Genomic DNA, 23,658 nt, shown 5'->3' on the forward strand with positions numbered 1-23,658 from the left:
ATTACAACTTTATTGATATAATTTGCGACATAAAAAACTGTACAACAAACTGTGATTTAAGTTACAGATATTCATAAAATCTTTCCAGTCAAATTAACAATTTCTAATTAACAATTTTTCTGACGGTAAAATAATATAAAAACTGTAATACAATAAATTGCATGAGAAAATTTAATAAATCTAAAATTAAAATTGAAAAATACATAAGAAATACTTATATTTTTCTCTCTAGCGATAAAATTACATAATAATTACATAATAATATGGTATATTTGAAGTCAGTTGATAAAAAAATAATAGCTTATTTTAAAATCCAATTCAAGTTTCCAGAAAGTTATTACGTATTTATGTAAATTTTATAATGGGTTTTTTAAGAGCACGCACACATATAATATCTTCATAAAATATGTACAGACTGGCATAATTTATGGTACAATCAAAAGGAGAACGATTCTTCATGTAAAAATGGGAAAAAATGTGAAATAAAATTTCTTGATATTATAAAAAGCTTTGTTTCCAAGAAAATTAGTTTTAAAAATTAACAATATATTTACGCTTTTTTAAAAATTTAAATGATCTCTAATTTTATACACATTATGAAATTTATTTTAACAGTGGTTATTATAAAATATAATATGAAAAAATATAATATTCTCTCTATTGGAAAAGTAAATTTATCTGAATATATGTATACACTGTCCTTTTCGTGTAACTTGAATCATTTTTTGCTAAATATAATATTGGCTTTTTTAAGATTATGAATTAATAAGCTTGATTTATGGCATAGGTTTTCGAGATAAATTCGATAAATTTTCTATATGTTGCAAGACTATTAGAAATTATTCAAATTTAAAAAGGCGTATATATGTATATTATCGAGTTTCCAAAATTTAAAATTATTTGTCTCGAAAGCAAATAATGTAAAAAAAATCTTCTTTCACATTTTTGTTTTATTTTTTTACGTCTCATTCTATAAATGTTAAGTATATAATATGTTCATATATATGTGTGTGAGAGGAAAGGGTGAATATCTTGATTTTTTACATAATAGATAATATAAGATTTTTATGAAATTCAAATAAATACATTCTTTAATAATGTGTTTATAAATAACTTCTTAATAAAATTAAAGCATCACTTCGAAGTCAAAAAATTGAAATTTAAATACGTAAAGGTAAAATTTATGAAAAATTATTATAGAACGATGTTCGTGAAAGCATATTAAAGCTTGAAGTTCCAGCTTTTGAACGCTATTTATATTTCTTTCCTCGACGATGATTCTTATGTAAATGATATCACTTCCAAGTTAATTGCGAAAAATTGATAAAAGAACTTCAACTTTGACATCACGCATACTAAAGAAAGAAATTATTCGATCGATTCGAAAGTGATATTTTAATTTTGCTGAAGACTATATTATATTTTATATATTATTATTCTATGTGTTAAATACAACGATATATTGGCGTGACCATGAAAGAGAGTTTACTTTCCACTTGTCTACTTTCTCTAATGCCCATCTGTCTTAACTTCTTAGATTTTCTCTCGATATACACGAGGAGATTATACCTTATCTCATCGAAATTTTATAGACTATCAAGTATGATATATTAAAGAAATAAATTAAGATTTGCAAAGCATAATATTGGCAAATAACAAAATATTTTTATATGTATACGTATACATATGTAAGTGTTTTCTTCGTTAATTCTACAATGTTATTACATCGCATTTAACGAGCTTGAGATAAACTGCTTACTTTTTTGCGTTTTTGTTTCATATACCTTGATATACTTTTGTTATCTACTGTACACACATTTACACTTTTTTCAGCTATTTTTAGAATTTATGATTGATATGTAAATTCTTTCAATTACAACTAATAATAAAGGTAAAAGTGCGTGTATGTATACCTGTCAGATATTTCTCAACACGAAAAATATCTTCATGAAATTTACATATTACTTATTGATCATATTGGAAATAAAATCTGCTTTGCGATGCAAATCGATGCTTGTTGTAGAACTGAGTCGCAATATATCGTTAATCAATCTATACTGCCCACACACAAATATACACATACATTCATGGTCAATGAAAGCAAAGCATAAAGCAGATTTCTCTTTATCTTTGGAAGAACAACTTTCTTATCTGTTGAAATATGCGAACTATATTATCATGGATCTGCATTGCGTAAGCATTTCTCTCTATTTATTCTCTCTCTCTCTCTCTTTCTCTCTTTGTGTTTTATGATCTCAAATTAGCTGTATGTCGCAAAATAGAATATACATGAATGCAATTGAAATGTCACTGAAATGAACCTTTTACAGATACAGAACGTAACGACTTTGTATAAACTCCGACTAACAACCCTTCTTTCACTCATCTCAGTTCCTCTCTCGTAGTGTCCTAGTTTCTTATAATATCTGAGAATATTTCTCTTATGCGTTCACATGTTCAGCACGCTCGGACATGTAAAGTGCCATGTAAAAAAGAATTCAAAAGCTAATAACATCCGAGGTCGATCCTCTATAAAAAAAAAAAAAAATAAATGATCGATAACAAGAAAGGCTAGTTCTCCTAAAAGCATAATTGTAGACAAGATAAAACTTGCTCAACCGGCTTCTTAGCTGATGGGGGGAGGCGCGAGGAGGGGAGGGTGTTTATAATAAAACATGACTAATATCTCTCTCTTTCTTTCTCTCTCTTCCTCTTTTTCTCCCGCCTCTCTTTCTCTCCCTTTCTGTTCCCTCCGGATCCATTTGCCTACATTCCCATTCTCCATCCTCCTTCCCCTCCGAGTGCTGTCAGCTCATTATCTAAGCTAACAGATGTAGGTATTCACACGATATCGAGTATTTCTAAAACAAACTCGAATCTCTTCTGTGTACGTTTGTGTGTATGTGTGGAGCCATAAATAAATAAGCCAGCTAGTTTAAGAAACTCGTAAAATATCTTTGTCACAATTGCGATGAGAAAAGATATTTTCGTTCTTCCGTTTCTTCTTTTATTGGAGGATCTTTCAAATTGTAATTTACCAATACATATTTCTTATTTTGTCATTAGCATACATTTTTTTCTCAATTATCTTTTTTTTAGTGGAGGAAAATTAAACATGAACTCGAGTTCCTTGTTATTAAATGGATTTTTTAAATTAATTATAAGTTACATAAAACTCACGTATGCAAACACACGCGTGCGCATAAAAAAAACTTACGATAATACTACTTAATACGACTTATTATTATTTAATATTGCTTCAATTTTCTTTTTTTAATAATTCAATCGATCTTACACAACAATTTACTTTATCATACTGAATGCTAAAACATATATTTATATGAGATGCATTTATCATTTATCGCATACGTAAAAAATAATTTTTATTTCACTTTTTGTGATAATCGATTTGTGGCAAAATTTAATTTTTTTTCACTATCATTAATTTTTTTCTTTGCTTAAAATTAATTTACTTACAAATCAATAGATGAAATATGATTGAATTTTTATGATTTCATCATTAAACTAACCTTCGAAACAATATATAAATAAATATTATTATTATTATTTATAAATATATTATTATGAAATATATTATTATTATTTGTAAATATATATTAAATATATATAAATATTTTCGTGATACACTATATGTTTATTAATTTTTATAGACAAAAGTAAAGTATTTTTCAAGTAAAAATGTAAAGTTGTAAAATAAATAAAGTATTCATATTAACGAACTGTAAAGATAAACGAGCGATACTCTCATAACATATAGTACCATAAAGTGCGTTTGCGCTCTCTTATACTTTGAAACTCAATGACTGTGTTTACACACTCCTCGAACACATGTTGCCTTAATCGACGTAAGCGATCGCGTTACCAGCAGTTAGCTACAACGAAGATTTTTCACAGCACGATATATATATATATATATATATATATATATATATATATATATACATATATAAATATATATATATATATATATATATATATATATATAGCATGACACGCTACGCTTAAGATAAATATTTTTGCTGATAATAATTCGTAATATTGCGCAAGCGCATTAAAAAATCTTCTTTGCACTTTCGCTTATTTTCATGTATCTGACATGCACTCGAATGAAAAGAATATTTATATTTTTCGATATTATCGAAGCGCAACGAGATATAATAAATATGAATTTTTAAATTTAAATTCAAATTCAAATTTAAAAATTCGAAATTCAAAATGGCCGCTTTCCATAATCACGTGACGTAACTTTGGCATTTTATTACTCGACATATTCACGATTAAAGTCTTTATCGCGCTAAACAATAAGCGAATGATTTCCTCCGCGTTTAGCTACATCCGTGATTTTTTTCCTATTCAATTATACCGTGATTCGAAGACACTTACGTTACGAAATTACAACGTTACTAAACAGTTTAGTCCATAAATGGGAGACGTGTTATATTCAAAAAAACGACAAACGGCCGTTTGCCTCAACCTTCCGAGACGCTCGCCCCCCTTAGAACTATCCTACATATCCCCTACCTTCAAATCAGCCACCACTTTACTATGTATCTTCTCCGCTGCCTCTCTCTCTCTCTCTCTCTCTCTCTCTCTCTCTCCCTCTCTCTCTCTCTCTCTCTCTCCCTCTCTCTCTCTCTCGCACAGTCCCGCTCGTAAGTATTCTTTTCCCTCTCTGTAGCGCACTGTACCGATCCCTCCAACCAACACGCGCGTAGTAGTACCGTCTTCCCCCTGTCGTGGAACTTGGCCCCACCATCGCCGACTGCAGCGAGCCAATGTACCCGGAATCATTGCCGCGCCGACCATCGTGTGGAGTGCGCGTCGTCTCTCGTCGCTGTTATTATTTATCGCTTCTTTTTCGAGTGCACTTGGAGAAGCTAGCCACGAAAAGTAGTGTCGCGTGTTTCGTACATACATGCGCGTATCGCGTGTTCGCGCTCTACCCTAACCTCACTATCGCTCACTAGTCTCGGCGTACGGTAGTGAGTGATCTGATCGGTGTTGTGGTCGTATACGCTCGTGTAGGAGAGTCAAATGCCAATCAAGAGATTGTCCGTTCACGGATACGCGGGTCCAAGTGTCAAATTTTCGTCTCAAACTCTGTCTCCATTCGAGATTCGGCCGCTTCGTGCGAGTGAGTGCGCAAACGAGGTTATATCTCACGTGCCGTGAGCCGGATTTTTCGCCGGTAAGTGACACCTTTTAACATTGATTTAATGCGAATTAGCGTTGTAAGTCTCGAAAGGGGACGTTAAAGAGGAAGAAGAGTGTCCATTATGCATATTGCGAGACACGTATATACAAATCGCGTATCTCCTCGGCAATTATTAGCGAATTGCTCGGTGCGTCGGGTGGCGCCATCTCGCGGAGCTGCTCCAAACGCGATGACAGTATCGCATTGTGTATTTACGAGAGGGGCAGGAGGAGGAGGTGAGGGGGCGAATAATTTTTTTTTCCTTTTATTTTTCCTCTTTTACCGTCATTATTGATTGATATTTTTGCCCGCGTATTATGATATAAATTCTAATACAATTAAATTACCTTGTAGACGATTGAATCCAATAATTTGCAAATGAACAATCGAGTATAATAATATATGAGGCGTTATTTATACGTAATGATTCTTATCTGTCGTTTTATTTTATAAGTGAGTTACGAGACCGCTCATTAATAATGCACAGAAATAAAATGCGCGAGTTTTTTTATTTTTTTATTTTAGACATATACACGCACACACAATAGCTGACGATGAGTCAGTCGATTTATCGCTCGCCTAATGTAAATATTTTTCAAACGAGATATTTAATAAGTCGAACAGATCTTTCTGTTATCTGAATAAAGTCGCATATTTAATCGCTTTATGCCCAAGGCAATATAATGGATCGCTCCAACTATCGTAGTTAATAATGATTTACGACACGAGATTGCAGAACACATTAATTCTTAATAACAGATGATAATGGCCATAGTAGACCGTCGGTAATTTATAATTCGCTTTTGTTAATTAGACGAGGCGTACTTGAAATAATACGCGTACATATCTTGAATAATCCCGGGAGGGATTGTTCGCCAAGAAACGAATAAAGCGTGAGTTTCTAACGGTGTAGCAGTTAAAATGTGTAATAAAAGGAAAAAAACTTCCATAGATATGTGCCTCGAGTTGTGCTCGGTTGAAAATGACTTAATTAATGTAACATATTGTTAGCGACTACTTATACGGTGCATATACGTATATAATATATATATATATATATATATATATATATATATATATATATTACGTTGTATAGTGCGACTCGGAATGTCCTTAGACCGGTATAAATTTGCAATGCAATGCTGATGCAAATCAAATTCATTTCAAATGCATTTCGTATTATCTTAATGTATAATATCGAAATAAACATAATATATTTATCATAATATCATAATATTTTTTTATCACGAGATTCTTTTATCTTCAAGAAGGCGCGTACATTTTCAGGTAAATATTTTCGTTTACTGATTCAACAAACAATTTATCGAATTGATACGCGAATAAAAATAATAATAAGAAATATATAAAGCGATATAAAAACGTAATTGGACACATATACGGTAGGCAATAAAAAAAACTAGAAACAACTTGATATATGTGAAAAAAAAGATCATGTTTCTGTAAAAAAAATGTTCATTATCTATTATTTTCTACTTACGTGTTATATTTCCTCTTACATAATTCATATATGCTATAATATGTTTGAAAACCATTAATAATGTATGCTATCTTGAATTTTATTTAGAAGTGAGGGAAGCATAAATACATATGTATAATCTCATAATGAAATCGAAACGGCATTAATTTTGAATTCTCTGACAATTTATTTTTGCGATCTTCAGCAAAGTCAGTCAAAAAAAGAACGGAAATATCATTTTACTTATATGATTATATGAGATTTTATACGCTGAATATTTAAAGCTGTCTCGCAATTATTTGTTAATTAAGTAATATCGATCACAGTTTTATAATTTGCTATAATATTAATTATTCCGGAAATATATGTGTTCGCTCTCGAATATCGTGAATATTAACATATTGACGTTTATGATTCGGCAAGTTATTTTGACAGATATATCGATTATATATAAAACGTGATTATAGAACATATAAATGAGATTGTTCATTAAAGTAATTATTAATAAATAAGCGATAATTCCACGTATAAAATTTACTAATAATTATATATACAGTTCACAGTATTCGCATTCAAAATACAATTTTTTTTTAATCAAATTTGAATCTAAAACGACTTTTTAAATTGAATTGTCTTGATTGTTCCGCCTTTAGATACGCGCCAAAAATTTAGATTAATAAATATTCATCACCGATGCTTGCTTAGTTTCATGAAAACTAAGTTTTAGAGAATATATTTTTTAAAATTATTATTCAGTACTTTACTTGTCATTTCATTACATTCATACAAAGGTTTATTATCAAAGAATTAGATCTCGTTTCACGATGTACATTAAATTATTTGATGATATTGATTATCAATGTGTGTGTGTGTGTGAGTGTGTCGCGCATGTATATGTGAAAGTCAAAGAAATTAATGAAAAATTAAGAATATTTCAGTTTATTACGTCATAGTAATATATTGTAAAAGAATTGGAAAAATTGTTCTTTTGCCTAATATTACTTACCTAATATCCTAAATTAACTATTCATCATTTAAATAAAATTTTAGACGTACTACACAAAACATAAATTAAATCTATAACAGTATATTACACAAAATATAATCATAAAACTAACGAGTTTGCTTTAGCAAAAGTTGCTTACTGGAATTATTTTGAATTAAATTTTATTGCGAATAACGATGGCTGTATACCATTACCATTAATGTCACAAGGTATTTATTCTGCATTACTATGCACGTTAGAAAACGTACTATCGCATGAGATATCTAGCCAATTATATTTAACGTCATGAAACATGCAACGAATATATTTTATATTTTCAACTTATAGTAAACTTAGCATTCAATTTAAAAAAAAATAAAATATACGGTATTTCGTTTATAATTTCGGTTATAATTGTGTGTAATAACAATAATTTCGGTTGAAATTTTAAAATAAATATTTTGAAATATAATATTTTAGAAAACTTGATTTTAAAAATGAAAAAAAAATGCAAAATGAGGAAAAATGAATAAAGGGCAAAATTAATATATATATTCATTATATCCTCGTTTATGTTGTGCGTTTGTAATTTATTGTTTGTTGGCTATTACATTTAAATTGGCTGTTACATTTAATTTTTGTTTTTACGGCAACAAAGCGTAATTAATTAATGACAAAAAATTAAATTAATGGCAATATACGATCAAGTAGACATCTCATTCGAATATTTAAGTAAATAGAATGTAGAGTACATCTAATATACGGGAATCTGGTTTATATTTATTTAAATTATATAATTAATATATAATTATATAATTAATTAATATGTTTTGGAATAATTGTTTAAAATCTTGAAAGAAAAAATTTTGAATCCTTTTTATTACCCACTTGTGTAATGTAGACTTTCTTGTGAGAAAGAGCCACGATGATACGATACTCATCCAGAAGAGTGTTTTATTCTACTTTTTCTTACAATTAAGAACTTAAAGAATATGATATTTGATTATCCGTAATTGTATTGATCGAAATTTAAAAAAAACAATGAGAATGGAATGAAACGAGCATTTTATTATGAAGAAAATTTACTTTGAAGCGAATCGCTAACGATGCTAAGAACTGGTCTTGGGTCTCACCATCTGGAACATGGGTGCTCCTCGACCACCTTTCCTCGTCTGCAGCAACATGCGGCATAACGATTTTGAATCATGGACAGGTGCGGATATAAACCGAGCACTAAACCCGACTTTTGATCAAATTTTTACTCCGATTTTGTTGTTACCGTTTTGCTATATTCACTATCGAACTATATAATTACGCAAGTGTTTTACACGCAAGTCTCTTATCAATAAAGTCTAGTATATATCTCATACTGAAGAATGTTTATATTTGAAAAAAGTGAATTGAGGAGTGATATTGTATTTCGATTGGAATGAATATCTGAAGGATAAGAAGGCCGCTAAGAATATTGTTATATAGATTCGCGAGTTTATATATAAATTGTTTTGATGTCAAGTTTGAGTTTTAGTTTAGTTTTATTTATATATAGTATTTTGAATATTATTTTTAAAAAATTCCTAGATACTGTTTATGGACTTAACGGATATTAGTAATAATAATAGCATAGCAATAGCAATAGTGGATATTAGTAGGTATTTAATAGATGTGAATATATATATATATATATATATATATATATATATATAATTATATATGATAGATTACATTAATACATATGTCTATCAGATTATATATGACAAATATGAGTATGAATAAATATTATTATTAGGCATTATTGGAGATTAATATAGATATCAGAGCATTATGTTTAAAATTGTGAAACGCATCTTGTTTTTGATCGAGAATATGGAAAAATAATTTTTACCAATAAATTAAGAATAAATCAAGAAAATTATTAATAGTAATATTACAATGCATTTACTATTATTATGTCAAAAATGATTATGTATTTAGGTATTATTAAATGGCACCTAGAATTTTGAGATTAATAATTTATTTATATTATATATTATATTTATATTATATTTATGTTTATATTATATCTATATTATATATATTTATTTATCCATAAAGAAAGAAAGAGAAAATACTTATATTTTATGAATTCAAATATATGGCATTGACGATTCTCCATCATATATTTTTTAATTGAAAGAAAAAAATGAAATTTAATAATAGTAATAGAGGTAGAAAGTTGTATGCTGTATATAGGGAAATTGATTAGTAATAGTAGAAAGCTATATGTATTATTACTTTATATTTTTAAAACTCTTGTTATTTGTTAAAATCTAATAGTTATCATCATATTAAAAATGGAAGTAAATTTATGAAAGTCGTGCGAGCTTTTAAAGCGAAATAAAATAGAAGCAAACTTTATAAAATAGAAAATTGAAAGAGGGAGAAAAAAAAATGACGGAGAATATCTTTTTCCAAACAAACAAGTAACAGCAGGCAGGTCGAGAGAAGTGGTTTCACAATGGGGCCCCTTACATCTAAAACGGTTATACACGCAGGTAGATTCGCTGTTGCTAGGCTGTAAAGTGTCCATTGTGTTTCTCATCGTAAGAACACGCTACGACTCGAAATTGTGGCTTAGTTACGTTTTATTTCTTAATGCTTGTTATTTTCAATGTTCTGATTGCCATGTTGGTAGTCTTTTGTATTAGGTCCATATTTTTCGATAGCTTTTTGTATTCTATACGAATATTAATTTTTGAAAGTATTTTAACTGTTGAAAGTGTGATGGTTATATTCTAAATCTCGCTATGATTTCCGAATTTTATAAAAGTAGAGTAATATATAGTAGAAAGTAAAGTAAGTGAAAGAGAAGTCAGAATTAGGTTAATTTCATGGTGTACATTTAATTTACATAGCAAATTATATAGTATAATGGAGAAGATTGCAGTATATCTACTGATCTTTTATTTTCACTAAAATAATTTAAAATTTTAAAAAATTTTAGATTTAATTTAATTTTATTGCGCCACTTTAGAATAACACACATACACAAATATTTATAAAATTTAAATAAAAATAGGTTTCTAAAATAAAATATCATTTTATTCTAAAGATTTTTTCTATTCAGAAACTACATATATAGATACAAAAAGTATTTGTAACTCGGGATGATAAATATAATAATCCTAAAAAAATTATCTTTTCAAAAAAGAGTGAAAAAGATCAGAAATCGACGCACAATTGTTCAGAAAAATTTTATATAAAGTGGTATAAAATGATATTAGTTTATTATATTAAAAAATTGTTATATTCTACAAAGAAGCGTCATTTTATTATCGATTGTTTTTAAATCTATCTTTTTATTATCTATCATTTTATTATCTTTTTATTATCTATCATTTTATTATCGATTGTTTTTAAATCTATCTTTCCTAAAAATACGATATAAAAAAGAATGCGCGAAAGAATAATTGTATTATGTGTTATATTAAAAAATATTAAAAAAATAGTAAAATAAACATTGTATTATACTTTATTAGATATAACACAATTTTAATATTAAAACTGATATATATAAATTGTTGGCAATATAACTGTTGGCCTCAGGGATGGGCTATAAATTATTTTTTGCGAAAATATTTATTACCAGAGAATGCAGCGGATTTCTCTTCGATGAGACATGCGGAAATAATGCGAGGAGAGTAATTCGGCTTATGAATTTTGGAAAACATCGTACATATTAATAGAAATGCCATACAACCATCCCATTCCATCATTATGGACCATAAACTGCTTAATCATGAGTTGGGATATGATGAAAATCTTGAATGAGGAGCACGTCCCCTGGGGAAGAAGCTATTGTCGGAAATATACATTTGAAAAAAGCAGCTTCAACATATCCAGAACGATACCGAACGCTTAAGTCATACATATGCGTCGATTGAATTTCGATGAGTCTCTTTGTTTGGCTTACCATTGCATTTTTCTTCACGAGTATATTATTTCTTGACATACGATAACATTTTTGCAATATCTTATTATTGCATCTGTTCCTTATAACTAAAATCGATTAAGAGATTCGTCTTGAATTTTTGTTATTGAAGATGCTCCGAAAAGAAACCGAAACGTTTAATTGAAAGATTTTTTATGAGGATATTTATTTTTTTGCGCATTGTGTTTAACGCTTTACTAGCTCGTTTTTATTCTTGTTTTTTATATTATTATTTATTAGAAGTTTTTTTGCTTATTTTAAATATAATCTACTTTCGAAATCTGTAATCCTTTTCTTTAAACATCTACATATTAATTATATATATATATATATATATATATATATATATATATATTTAACTTGCTATCTATGTTAGATGAATCGATTTACAAGAAAAAGAAAAATGCAAATCTTTACAATTATAGAAATCCTTACTGAAATAAATTCCGCCCACATATATGATTGTACCTCTTTATATATTTCCTCTTTTTCTCGTTCTCTCTCTTTCTCTCTCTCTTTCTTTGTTTTCTTTCTTTCTCCCCTCTGTCTATCTTCGAGCGTTTCAATTTCTCTCCATTTTTTTCTATAACACACAATATATTCATACGAACAGTCACGACATTGGCTTTTGACATAACCATGACCATCTGTCGTAATGCCCTGTTGGTTGATTAATGCGATATGAATAAATTTCTATTCTTATATTATTTTTTCTTTCAAATAATTCTTCCGGATGATTTTGATTTGATAAATATAATGATTTCATTATCGACAATACCGAGTATTTTCCATGACAAAGGAAAATTAATGAGCTAAAAAATTCTGAAAACATTTTTTTCTCTTACATAACGTCATATTTCACAAGATTTAAAATTACTTCATTTCGAGTGTAATCAAGAATTATTTTATAAATAACTGACGCGATATAAGTTATTTTTAATAAGAAATGTTAGAATCTATAAACAAGATTAATCTCTTTTAAATTTTAGAAAGATAGAACATGTATTTTTAAAATAATGTTCTTAGCGAAATATTTATCATTTCCCGCGTATTACTATTAATCAACTACAAATATATAATAAAAATGGTAAAAAAGTTTTTTTTTGATAATCACGAAAGTTTATTGGGATCATATTGTTTTGATAGTAATTAAATTTTTTTTTAAATAATTAGAAATTTTTTTTTATTTTAAATTTTTAAACAAAATATTTAATATTACAATCTTTAAAATATCACATGTGTTTCCTATCAAGTTGTATGCAATTTCTTCAGAAAAGTTAGGAACTTAGATCACTAAATCTCAAGTAATCTTTTTCTTTGCTATCGAAGAAAACTGAAGACAATCAGATCGTCGGTTATGTATAGCTACTAAAGCAATAACTATTCTTTGCAATTTTGAGTCATGATCTCATGATCAATGACGTATGCACGCGACATTCCATGCGAGTTTAACACAATTAACTCATTGTATTTAATAACTCGAAGTATAATACATATTCTAAACGAAGCTTTTTATTACTTGACAAAACTGCGATAAAATTAGCTGTAGATATAAAATAATTTTAGACAATCTATATTATAACAATTGGGAATTTTATATTTATAATTTTATGTATGTAATATATACAGAAAACATATATATTGTGAAGAATTATATACACACTTATATAAAACATATAAAAAGTTTAATCACATCATCTGGAAAGATCTCGCTTTAAGTTATAAAAATTTATAATAGAAAAATAAAAGTTTTGTTTAAAAGTTTCAAGATAATTTTGATATGATCTCTTCGTTTAATTATAAGTAAACATCATTACATGTATTACGTTTGCTTTTAATTCTTTAATTTCTTTTAAAAGTTTTTGATGCAATACATTTTTAAAATTATTTTGCGATGAATAATTTTTATGTTTGCGATATTTAATAAAAATTTTATATCGTAAATAATTATTATACTATACTCTTAAAATATTTTAATCCTCGCATAATTAAGTTTATAAATTCTTGTTTTGAACGCGACGCTCGAATATAAAATAAAGAACCGATACATTTTAATGTGAAAATCGCAATAAAATTTAAATTTTCTCGGTAATTAAAATAATATTTATGTACTTTATTTGAATTTATGTTGGCTGCGGGAAAAAAGGTCATTATTTAAATATATTTATTAATACATATATTGTATATAAATTATAAACTGAATATTTATATATATATATATATATATATATATATATATGTTAGATATATTAATATTGATATTGCAGAATGTGAATAATTCTTTTCCAACTGTTTTGGCTTTACCTCTATTGTTTATTTGGAAGGGACCTTCTGTTTTATCTCACATTACATACAATACATCAAGCTCTTCCGCTCGCATGCATATTTTCTTGCTCTTTGATGTATTCTATTGGCCCTATTCCATACTTGATCATTTTGCAATAGATATCGTTCCGGATACCATTTTATTAATCGTCGCCAGGGTAACGTTCGATGGTACATTGATATTCATCAATTAATAATGCCCATCGAGTTACATGTAAACAAGTATTTTTATTTCTCATTGTCATTGCGAAAGCTTTACAGTCTGTCACAATTTTGAAGAATATTCCAAGCAGATAGATTCGTGATTTTTTTAGCGCTTTAATAACTGTTAATATTTCCAATTCGATTTTTTTAGCATTTTAATAACTGCTAATATTTCCAATTCGATTTTTTTAGCATTTTAAGAACTGCTAATATTTCCAATTCGTAACTGATATATTTTCTTATATCTATGTCGCGTCTTTTAGCTTGCTTAGTAGATTGGCTGAAACAATCTGCCCTCGGGAAGTTTCTGCTTTAATATAGCTCCACACTTCTCACCATACTTATAACATCTGCTTCCTTTCGCTTTGTCTGGACAGTCCACTCTTACATGGTCTTTGTTTCCACAGTTAAAACATTTTTCGGTTTCTCGTTTATTTGCATCTGATTGGAGTGCTTGGTTTTATTATTTGACTGCATTTTCGTAATCTTCATGACTTGACGTTGCTGTTCTTCTATTCTTCGTAATAATGAAATCTCTTTCTTATCATCATTGCACTATACAAAACCGATTTACTTGATTCGTCATCCAGGACACTATCTATTATGTATTGTATCTTCGCATCCAGTTTCGTGTTTGCACGAGTAACTATCTCTAGCATTCTATAGATGCATGCTTGGTAAGTTTCTGACTGTTTCTCGATGAATGAAAGTTCCCGGTACTTGCTATTGAGAGATTTTTAAAAATTCATTGATCACATTCTTTCTAAATGTATCCTCTATTTCTGTTTAATCGCACATTTTTCACTGTTTCTTCGAAACTTGCAATTTACCGTCTCATATTCTCGCCTCCTCTGAAGGTTTCAAGAGCATCCTTGACGTTTTTAAACATAAACGCTGGTTGTCTTTAATATCGGGTTACCGTCTCCGAAGGATCAGGTATTCCGCGCCCACCCACGATTTGTCTCCCTGCAATATATTGCGCGGGGGCGTAGATATTTCTATGTCTTCGTCTTCTTTCGAACTATAGTCGTCACGTTTCTCTTGCTCACTGTTGTCTTCTTTGAGTCTAATTTGCATGATTACCTTGTAATTAAAAATTCGCGAGCGGATGTTTAATTCATTTTTAGGCGACATTTACGTTATCATCCTCGTCTTCTTCGTCTTTATCAGCATTGCCTCTATTTTCATCTTTCCTCTCCTTCATCTTTAGTGATCTAACAATAAGTTGTGCTTCCACTTTCCGACCCGCTTTCCGTCGGCGAATGGCGTGTTCTGTACATCGTTTCTCGCTGATGCTCGTATCCGTAATTTTTCTTATAGCACCGCTTTACCTCCAGTAAAATTTTATTTATAACGTATATATAAACTAATAATATCGAAATATACAGCGTATCGACAAATCCGTCTCTTATTTTATATATTATTTTTATTATAAATTATATTATTTATTGAAAGAATGTTTTAAATTCTTTTGTCAAACTCGTCTCAATAAAATAAAAATTAACAAAATTTAATTTTGTTAATTTTTATTTTATTGAGACGAGTTTGACAAAAGAATTTAATTTTGTTAATTTTTATTTTATTGAGACGAGTTTGACAAAAGAATTTAAAACATTCTTTCAAATAAATAATATAATTTATAATAAAAATAATATGTAAAATAAAATGTAATATATAAAATAAAATATATAAAAATAATATATAAAATAAAATAAAATGTATTCATTTATTTTGAATTTTTAACCAACTTATTACATAAATATCAATATTGTATACGAGTGAAAGAAACAGAAAATGCACAATCTTGCCCAATATTCTATTTTAAAAATAATTATGAATATAAATAGATAAAATTCAAACGTTAAATAAATCCGTAAATATATATTACATTGCAGTCCTTGTTTCTAAAAGACTAATATATTTCATAAATGAATCCTGCATATAATTTTCTTATTGTTTCTAAAGATATAATATATTCTATAAACATATCTTTTACGTACAATCCTTGTTTTCAAAGGACTCGTTTATTCTATAAACATATCCTGCATGTATTACACGAGTTATTTGCATGGAAGAGCATATATTTTATGTATTTGTATAGTCAATAAAATTACCTTGCAATGATACAATGTGTTTTCTTGCTGCTTTTGAAAGAATAATACATTTTACAAAGTTTATTCTGTAAACAAATTGGAAATAATACTAACAAATTGTAAACAATAATTTCGTAAACAACATATATACTGTTCTTCCTGTTTTAAAAGAAATAATCTATTCTGTGAACGTACGTAAAAATATTTCTACGAATTGCAATCTGATACAATTTGTATTACGTCAATTATTCCAAAAACAATTGTATCCATATAAAAATATAATCACTTGATTAATTCAAAATTATTTTTTACAAATATCCCTATTGTCAATATTTCCTAAATAAATCTTGCATACAGTCTTTGTTATTTATGAACTAACAAAATTTCTATTTTATAAATTTATATTAATATAATTTTATAAATAATTAATATAATTTTATAAATAAATCCTGAATATAGTTCTTGATGCATAAAAGAACAAGTGCAATATCTTATAATACGTTTGAAAATATATTTAAATACTTCATTAACGTTTTGAAGACAAATTAGAGAAACATAGAATCGATAAGAATTAAATTAGATTGCATCACTTAGAAGCGTTTTTGCTGATTTGCAAGCAGAGTTTATTTAAGAGTTCCTTCTCTGTTCCTCCTTAGTCCCTCTCCTTTCTCTCCCCTTCTTCCCTTCCTCTCCCTTCCTCTCTTTCGCTCTCTCCCCTTCTTCTTCCCCTTTCTTTACTTTTCCCCTTATTTCCCCTCCCTTTTTCTCCCTCCCTCTCCTTCTCCCTCTCCTTTCTTTCCCCCATACTCACCATTTTTCTCTCATCCTCTCTCCTTCATCTTCCTTTCTCTTTTTCCATCTTTTTCTAGCTCTCACTCATTCTCTCTTTCTGTCTCTTGTTAATCTGCATGCAGGCTTCGTATACAGAAAATATTATTCCTCTAGAGGCAGTAAAAACTATAGGCAAGATTTCTTTAGAATAGACTTTGCACAATAGATTTGCAATAAAAGAACGTTTTTTTTCAAAAGCAGCAAGAAAAGATTGTATTATTACAAAATAAGTATATTATAAGTATATTATGACTGCGGAAAAAAATAGAAATAATTAAAGTTAATTATTTTTAGAGAGTAATTAATTAATTTTTATAATTACAATATATTTAATTATTTATAATTACAATATATTTAATTATTTTAAGAATAATTAATTCTTATAATTAAAATATATTTTTAAAATATATTTTTCGATGAAAAATAACTCCCATGCAATAGAAATCGATATCTCTCAGCAGCGTTCTAACTGATCTGTATGCAAAGTTTATTTATGAAATGAATTATTCCGTTGATATAAGATTGACTGTAAACAAGATTTATTTTCAAAATAGATCGTTCTTTTATAAACAGAGAGAATACGGGAAGATACATTTACGGAAGAGGGGAATTGATTTTTTAAAAATAGTAAAAAAAAACTCTCTGGGAGAAATATCGATGATTTATTGATAATAAATAACTACTATCGTAAGCAATTATTTGATAATTTTATTGCAACAACGCTAATCTGTGGGTGCATTGTTGATGTTATCGTAAGTCCTTTCTCTCGACGGTGTACATAATAATAACATGTGGACGAAACAATATCGCTACGGAATTTCATGGTTTGTTAGTGAAGTGGGGATAACCTCGCTATTACGTTCACAGCATCGTGTGCTGTTAAAAGGTTTCTAGTGTATTAAGAAATCGGTCGACCCAGCTGTTACTGACATGAGATTCGATAATCTAAAGTATTCTCAGCTGGGCAGCTCGCATATACGATTTTGCAGTTGGTACGAGATATTTTACCACGTCTCTTGATATATATGATTTATTCATATATTTTATACGGAATTTATATATGGCATTTTTATTTTTGACATATGATTTATTTATATATTTTATATGGAATTATATCTATATCTTATATTTTCTTTTTTTAAATGTATTATTCCTCTTGTCTCTTATTCCGTTTATAAAAATATAAAATAAACTTATATAAAATATAGGATTTTATATCTTATTTCAGAACATATACGTATCTCTCGTGATCTTTTATTTTAATGTTTTTGAGAAATATATATATATATATATATATATATATATATATATATATATAGAAGACGCAATTTATGTAAAAGGATATGTAAAAAGGATTTATTAGTCACTCACGTGCACACGTCGTTCGCGTGCGAATACATTTTCCATTGTTACGGCACAACATATGCTTTCTGAACGTGCGTCAATGCATTATTCACTGTATTCTTCGGTATAATTTTGCATTTTATGGCACAAATCTTTTTCCATTTTCTTTTATTGTCCCCATAAATGTTATTTTTAGTGAATTTAAGATTGTATTGTAACAATTTATTACATGCTTATTAGATTCCATATTGACGATCATTTTTTTAATTGACGATTAAGCGAACTAAAAGTCAATTTTAATTATTTTTAGCGAATTATTTTTAGTGAATTTAAGATTAGATTGCATTGTAACAATTTATTACATGCTTATTAGATTCAATATTGACGATCATTTTTTAATTGTCGATTAAGCGAACTAAAAGTCAATTTTAATTATTATTAATCGATTACTTAACTAAGAGATGAAAAGTGATTTGCGAGAGACAAAAGATTGGAAATGTGTCGCACGAAATAATAGTGAATTTAACGAATTTTCCAATGGCAGGCAAATCATTGGCAACTAGAGCCCCGATTGCTATTTCTTTTATTCTTATAAATTAATAATAGATATATAAGAGAGGAAGAGCCTCTCTACACACATATCTACACACACACACACACAGTAAAAAAATACCGATAAATCAATAATGTATATATTGTTAAGCTACATTATTCTATATAAGAACAAAGACTGTTAATTATTTCAAAGAGCGCATTATATTTAATATATTAATAGAGTTGAAGCATTACCTTGAAGCTTATCACGTAACTTGCACTTTCACATTTATTATTGCACGTATAAGTGATGTATAAAAAAGCCAGAATCTAAAATATTTAGATTAATAAATATTGTATTCTCTCTCTCTCTCTCTCTCTTTCTCTCTCTCTCTCTCTCTCAATATATATATATATATATATATATATATATATATATATTCCGTTGTTATGTAACATAATATGAAGCTCATAACAGCGAGACATGTTTTAAGCACGTAACTTTCTCTCGATTCAATAACTCGTATTCTCTTGCGCCATACTTAATATGCAATGCAAATGATAATCGATGATTCAGATATTTTGATTGGATTACATTATTTTATTTAAGAACATAAGAGAAAAACAAGCGATAAATAAAATTAAAATATAAATGACGTAACTGATGAGAATTATTGCATGTCGATTTTCTTTCGATATACTGCCATTTAGGGGTATTTTTTAAAAGACCATGCATATGCGACATACGCACACACACACACACACACGTTAAATTCCTCGAGTGGAACGGAGATAACTATGTCCATTGCATTGTTCTCGTTCCGTGGCTGCTGTATTCGGTGAAACGCGGTAACGCCTTCCTAACATCTGGCCGTTACTATGAAATGTCAAACATTACCCATCGGCATAACTCACTTGCAACTATCTTGATTACGAATATATGCTTTTCTGAAATTCCATCGCGCATTCTGGTCATTAATGTCCCATCGTGCTGATGCTCGGTTGTTGCATCGACACATGATAATTCAATGGAGTAAATATTGAAGAAATGTATGTATGTTTACACGCATTTATATGTGCTTAACATACATTAACGTTATATATTTTTTTAACATTTCTGATATGTAACTCCCTCGTACATGTATATATTTATTATATTATTTCTGTTTCTTATATAAAGTTTATGATGCAATTTATTACATAAACACATTTTTTTCAGTATACTGGAATTATGTAATTTTATTAATTATCCATCAATTATTTTTAATTTTATTTTAATGGCATATGCGTAGAGAGTAAAAATATAAAAATATTGCACTATCTTCTTTTATTTATTTTTCTATTTTATATGTCACATGATTATATAGTAAATATAAAAAATTAATTACATATCAACATTGATTATTGAAAGAAAATTAAAGATTATTAAAGAAAATAATGCTAAAAATATAATAATTTTATTGATAATAAGAATGTGTATACATAAAAATTTAATTGTACTTAGCAGCTATTATTGATTATTGTCGCAGTCACTAAATAATTTCAATTTCTTTCTGTTACAGAGAAACGACAATCTCGACTTGTCTTTAAACGTTCCGCAACATCATCAGACATCGTATCATCACGACAGCTACAATATGTCTGATCAAGTGAGTTAATTGTTTGTCTGTTAATAGATAAAATATTATATATATAATAGATAAAATATTAATTTTATTTATATTAAAATAATTAAATGATTATTTTTATTTTTATATATATAATACAACTAACTCCAAACTGTGCGTGTATTTTCGACTCGCAATGATTCATGATTCGTAGAAATTCACAAAAATACGTCGTTTATTATTGTGGATCCTATTCGCGGTAATCATTCGTGATTCGTGATTTGTTATCATAATGAACATAGTTTGTTGTGACTTTTCAATAAACACTTGCGAAATGTTTCTAATTTCGATAAATTATAAGGGACAATGTCTTTATTTTAATTTCTTACTTCTCAGTATAAGCTATACAAACAATTACGAATTTTAACATAGAGCTTAATATAGAGCTATACCCATATCTATATGAATGATCACAGTGATTCGCAGCCTTTGAGTTCGTTGAAAAGCCGCTCACGTGATGAATCAACGTGAATGACGAATCACGAATGCGAATTTGGCGAATTTTTTTTTCTACGCTGTTCGCGAACTACATGAATCGCGAATCACGCATCGCGAATTGTATACACATATAATTTTTAGCGCCAGCTTAATTTTTTATTATCAATTATATACCAGTTGCATTGATTATTCAAAGAAATCATTTATATAATACATAAAAATTATAAGCAATTCGTACGAAGCTTTAATTGCAATATATAAGTGAAAATGAAAATTGAAATAAGTCTGTCTTATTAAATCAGTGGTCGATTTAAGGAAAATAATAATGAGCAGTAGGAAAGAAAGAATGTAAAATTAAGAAATGTGTAAATCACTGACCAAAAATGTGTACACCATCTAATAATGCTCGATTATTGTATTCTTTTTTATATCTCTCTCTTTGATGTAACTTTGTAATGCAAAAAAATGTCTGCAAGAAATGGCGAATTGCTCTAAAAAAGAGAGAGAATATTTTAAGAAATTTCTCTCTCTAGTTCACTAATTTCGAATAATGTCACAAAAATATTCAATTACGGGGAATAAACTATTGCTATGAAATTTGACGTTAATATTCATCAAAACGTCCAAGCAATGTCCAATAAAGTCCACTTTTTAAAATTAAAAGTAATTAAAAAATAATATCCAAAAATAAAATGAAAACAATGCCTAGTGGTGTTTCGAGTGTATGTCCCAATGCTTTCACCAATTTACCCCTCACATAGAACAGATATTGGCTAACAATTACGAAATATCGAATTTAAATGGAACGAATATTGACAACCAATTGCGAAGTATCAAATTTAATAGCCAAGTTAATCATTTTAATTTCATTAAAATAAAAATAATTCGGTATTATTTCCATCGATATTTTTCAAAATTAATTTCTTCATCATTAAGAGATTCTTTATTGAAAGCTTCTTTTTTTTGCTATTGAATTTGCCTTTTGTTTAAGTACGTCTAATTTAAACATGGAATGTCGTTAAACGATCATTTAAGAGATCCGGACAAAGTATTTCAGTTTTATTATCGGTCTATACATTTTCTGATTTCTCTTCTCATTTAAACTATTCCGACCGAAGAACTAGATTAGCATTGCAATTTAATTTAATGGCCAGTTACGCTTATCTGATGCAAAATAATCTGTTTTCATAGCGCATTTTTTACGGTAACAAATTTAGAATAAATTAGATCTGCAGATATTGATAGAAAGAATATACAGTACTGATAAAAAATATTGCATCACTTATAGAAATAGGAAAGTTATATTTTAATGAATAAAAACATACATAAATATTATTAAATTACATTTTATTATTTTACACTTTAATGAATTTCAAAAGTAAAAGTTATAACGCATAAACAAAAATATATATTAAAATAACATATAAATAATATATATTAAAATTTTGATTCTTTAATATTGTCTCTTTTGCTTTCAATATTGCATATTCTTGGCATTCTTAACAATAGTTTTTTTTTTCAAGTTGTTACTGATTTTTATTTGTCATAACTAATTTTACGATATTGAAGCATAAAATAACAGTAATAAAATATAAGTTAGTCATATTTATATATATTTTTAAAGTAACGATTTCTTTGTTTCCATAAATGATGCAATACTTTTGACTGATACTGTATCTGGTACTGTATAAAAAAATATATATGAGAATAGGATATAGATGGAGAGTTAGTGAATGCAGTCATGTTCCGAGCGAATGTAGAAACGCATTCAATCAGTCGCCTGTCGTCCAATCCAATCTAAGCGTCCGGTAATTGCCAATCTGCGATAAATAATCATCAAATTGTAATTTTGTTGTTTAGCGTTGTTTAATAAACTGCGTTTCAATTTTACGATATTAGACGTAGTAGATTGGTTGATAAGAAATTATATTCTAATATTGCCGTAGAATAATTAATAACGAGAGAATTCATTATCAAATTGCATGCATTATAATTACTTAATGTTGCATTTATGAAAATGCACACACGCACCCACGTATAAAATTATTACAGCAAACTATATCGTGCATACACAAGTAAAAAAAATATGCAAATGTAATAGATCATATCTCATCTGATATTATATTTTTTAAAGGAAAATATACACACATATACATGCATACACGTTCCAAGAAAATTCCACTTATATTACATGTTATTTTTCTTGTCGTATTATTATGGAAATTACGTAGAACAATGATACTTATCGATCTAATAAGTATGTTAATATCTGTGATCTGTACAACAAATTGATTGGTATTATATAAATAATGTTAATTTGTACACATTTTTAAATATGTCTATAGACTTTTTTCATTTTTGCTCGTTCAATTGTATGTTTCATTATATTCATTAATTGCAAATAACATCTGTCATACATAGAAGTAAAAAATATGTGGATATAATCAAGACATTTGCTTTTTTTTTCTCGACAGTTGATTGATTGCTGTACTATTAATTTCCAAGACAATCATATAACCAAGCATAATCTTACGCTTTCAATAACAATGATTGCGGCTATTCTAATAGCTATTCGTTT

The 23,658-nt window shown here is 28.1% G+C and overlaps 1 protein-coding gene across 6 annotated transcripts in view; it reads left to right on the plus strand.

Moving 5' to 3' along the window:
- Window positions 1-23,658, plus strand: part of LOC105259036 (TOX high mobility group box family member 3) — a 74,978-nt gene that overhangs the window by 38,630 nt on the left and 12,690 nt on the right. For 5 of the 6 annotated variants that reach the window (XM_025415304.1, XM_025415305.1, XM_025415306.1 and 2 more), the window contains exon 3: window positions 20,538-20,624. In XM_025415304.1, coding sequence (XP_025271089.1) covers window positions 20,538-20,624 — 87 coding nt within the window. Of the gene's footprint in view, window positions 1-4,800; window positions 5,210-20,537; window positions 20,625-23,658 lie in introns of those variants that run through there. The other variant, XM_020029925.2, reaches the window with a different exon arrangement.

This window comes from Camponotus floridanus, unplaced genomic scaffold (genome assembly GCF_003227725.1).
Source record: "Camponotus floridanus strain SB8 unplaced genomic scaffold, Cflo_v7.5 scaffold12, whole genome shotgun sequence".
In the NCBI taxonomy this organism is placed as follows: domain Eukaryota; kingdom Metazoa; phylum Arthropoda; class Insecta; order Hymenoptera; family Formicidae; genus Camponotus; species Camponotus floridanus.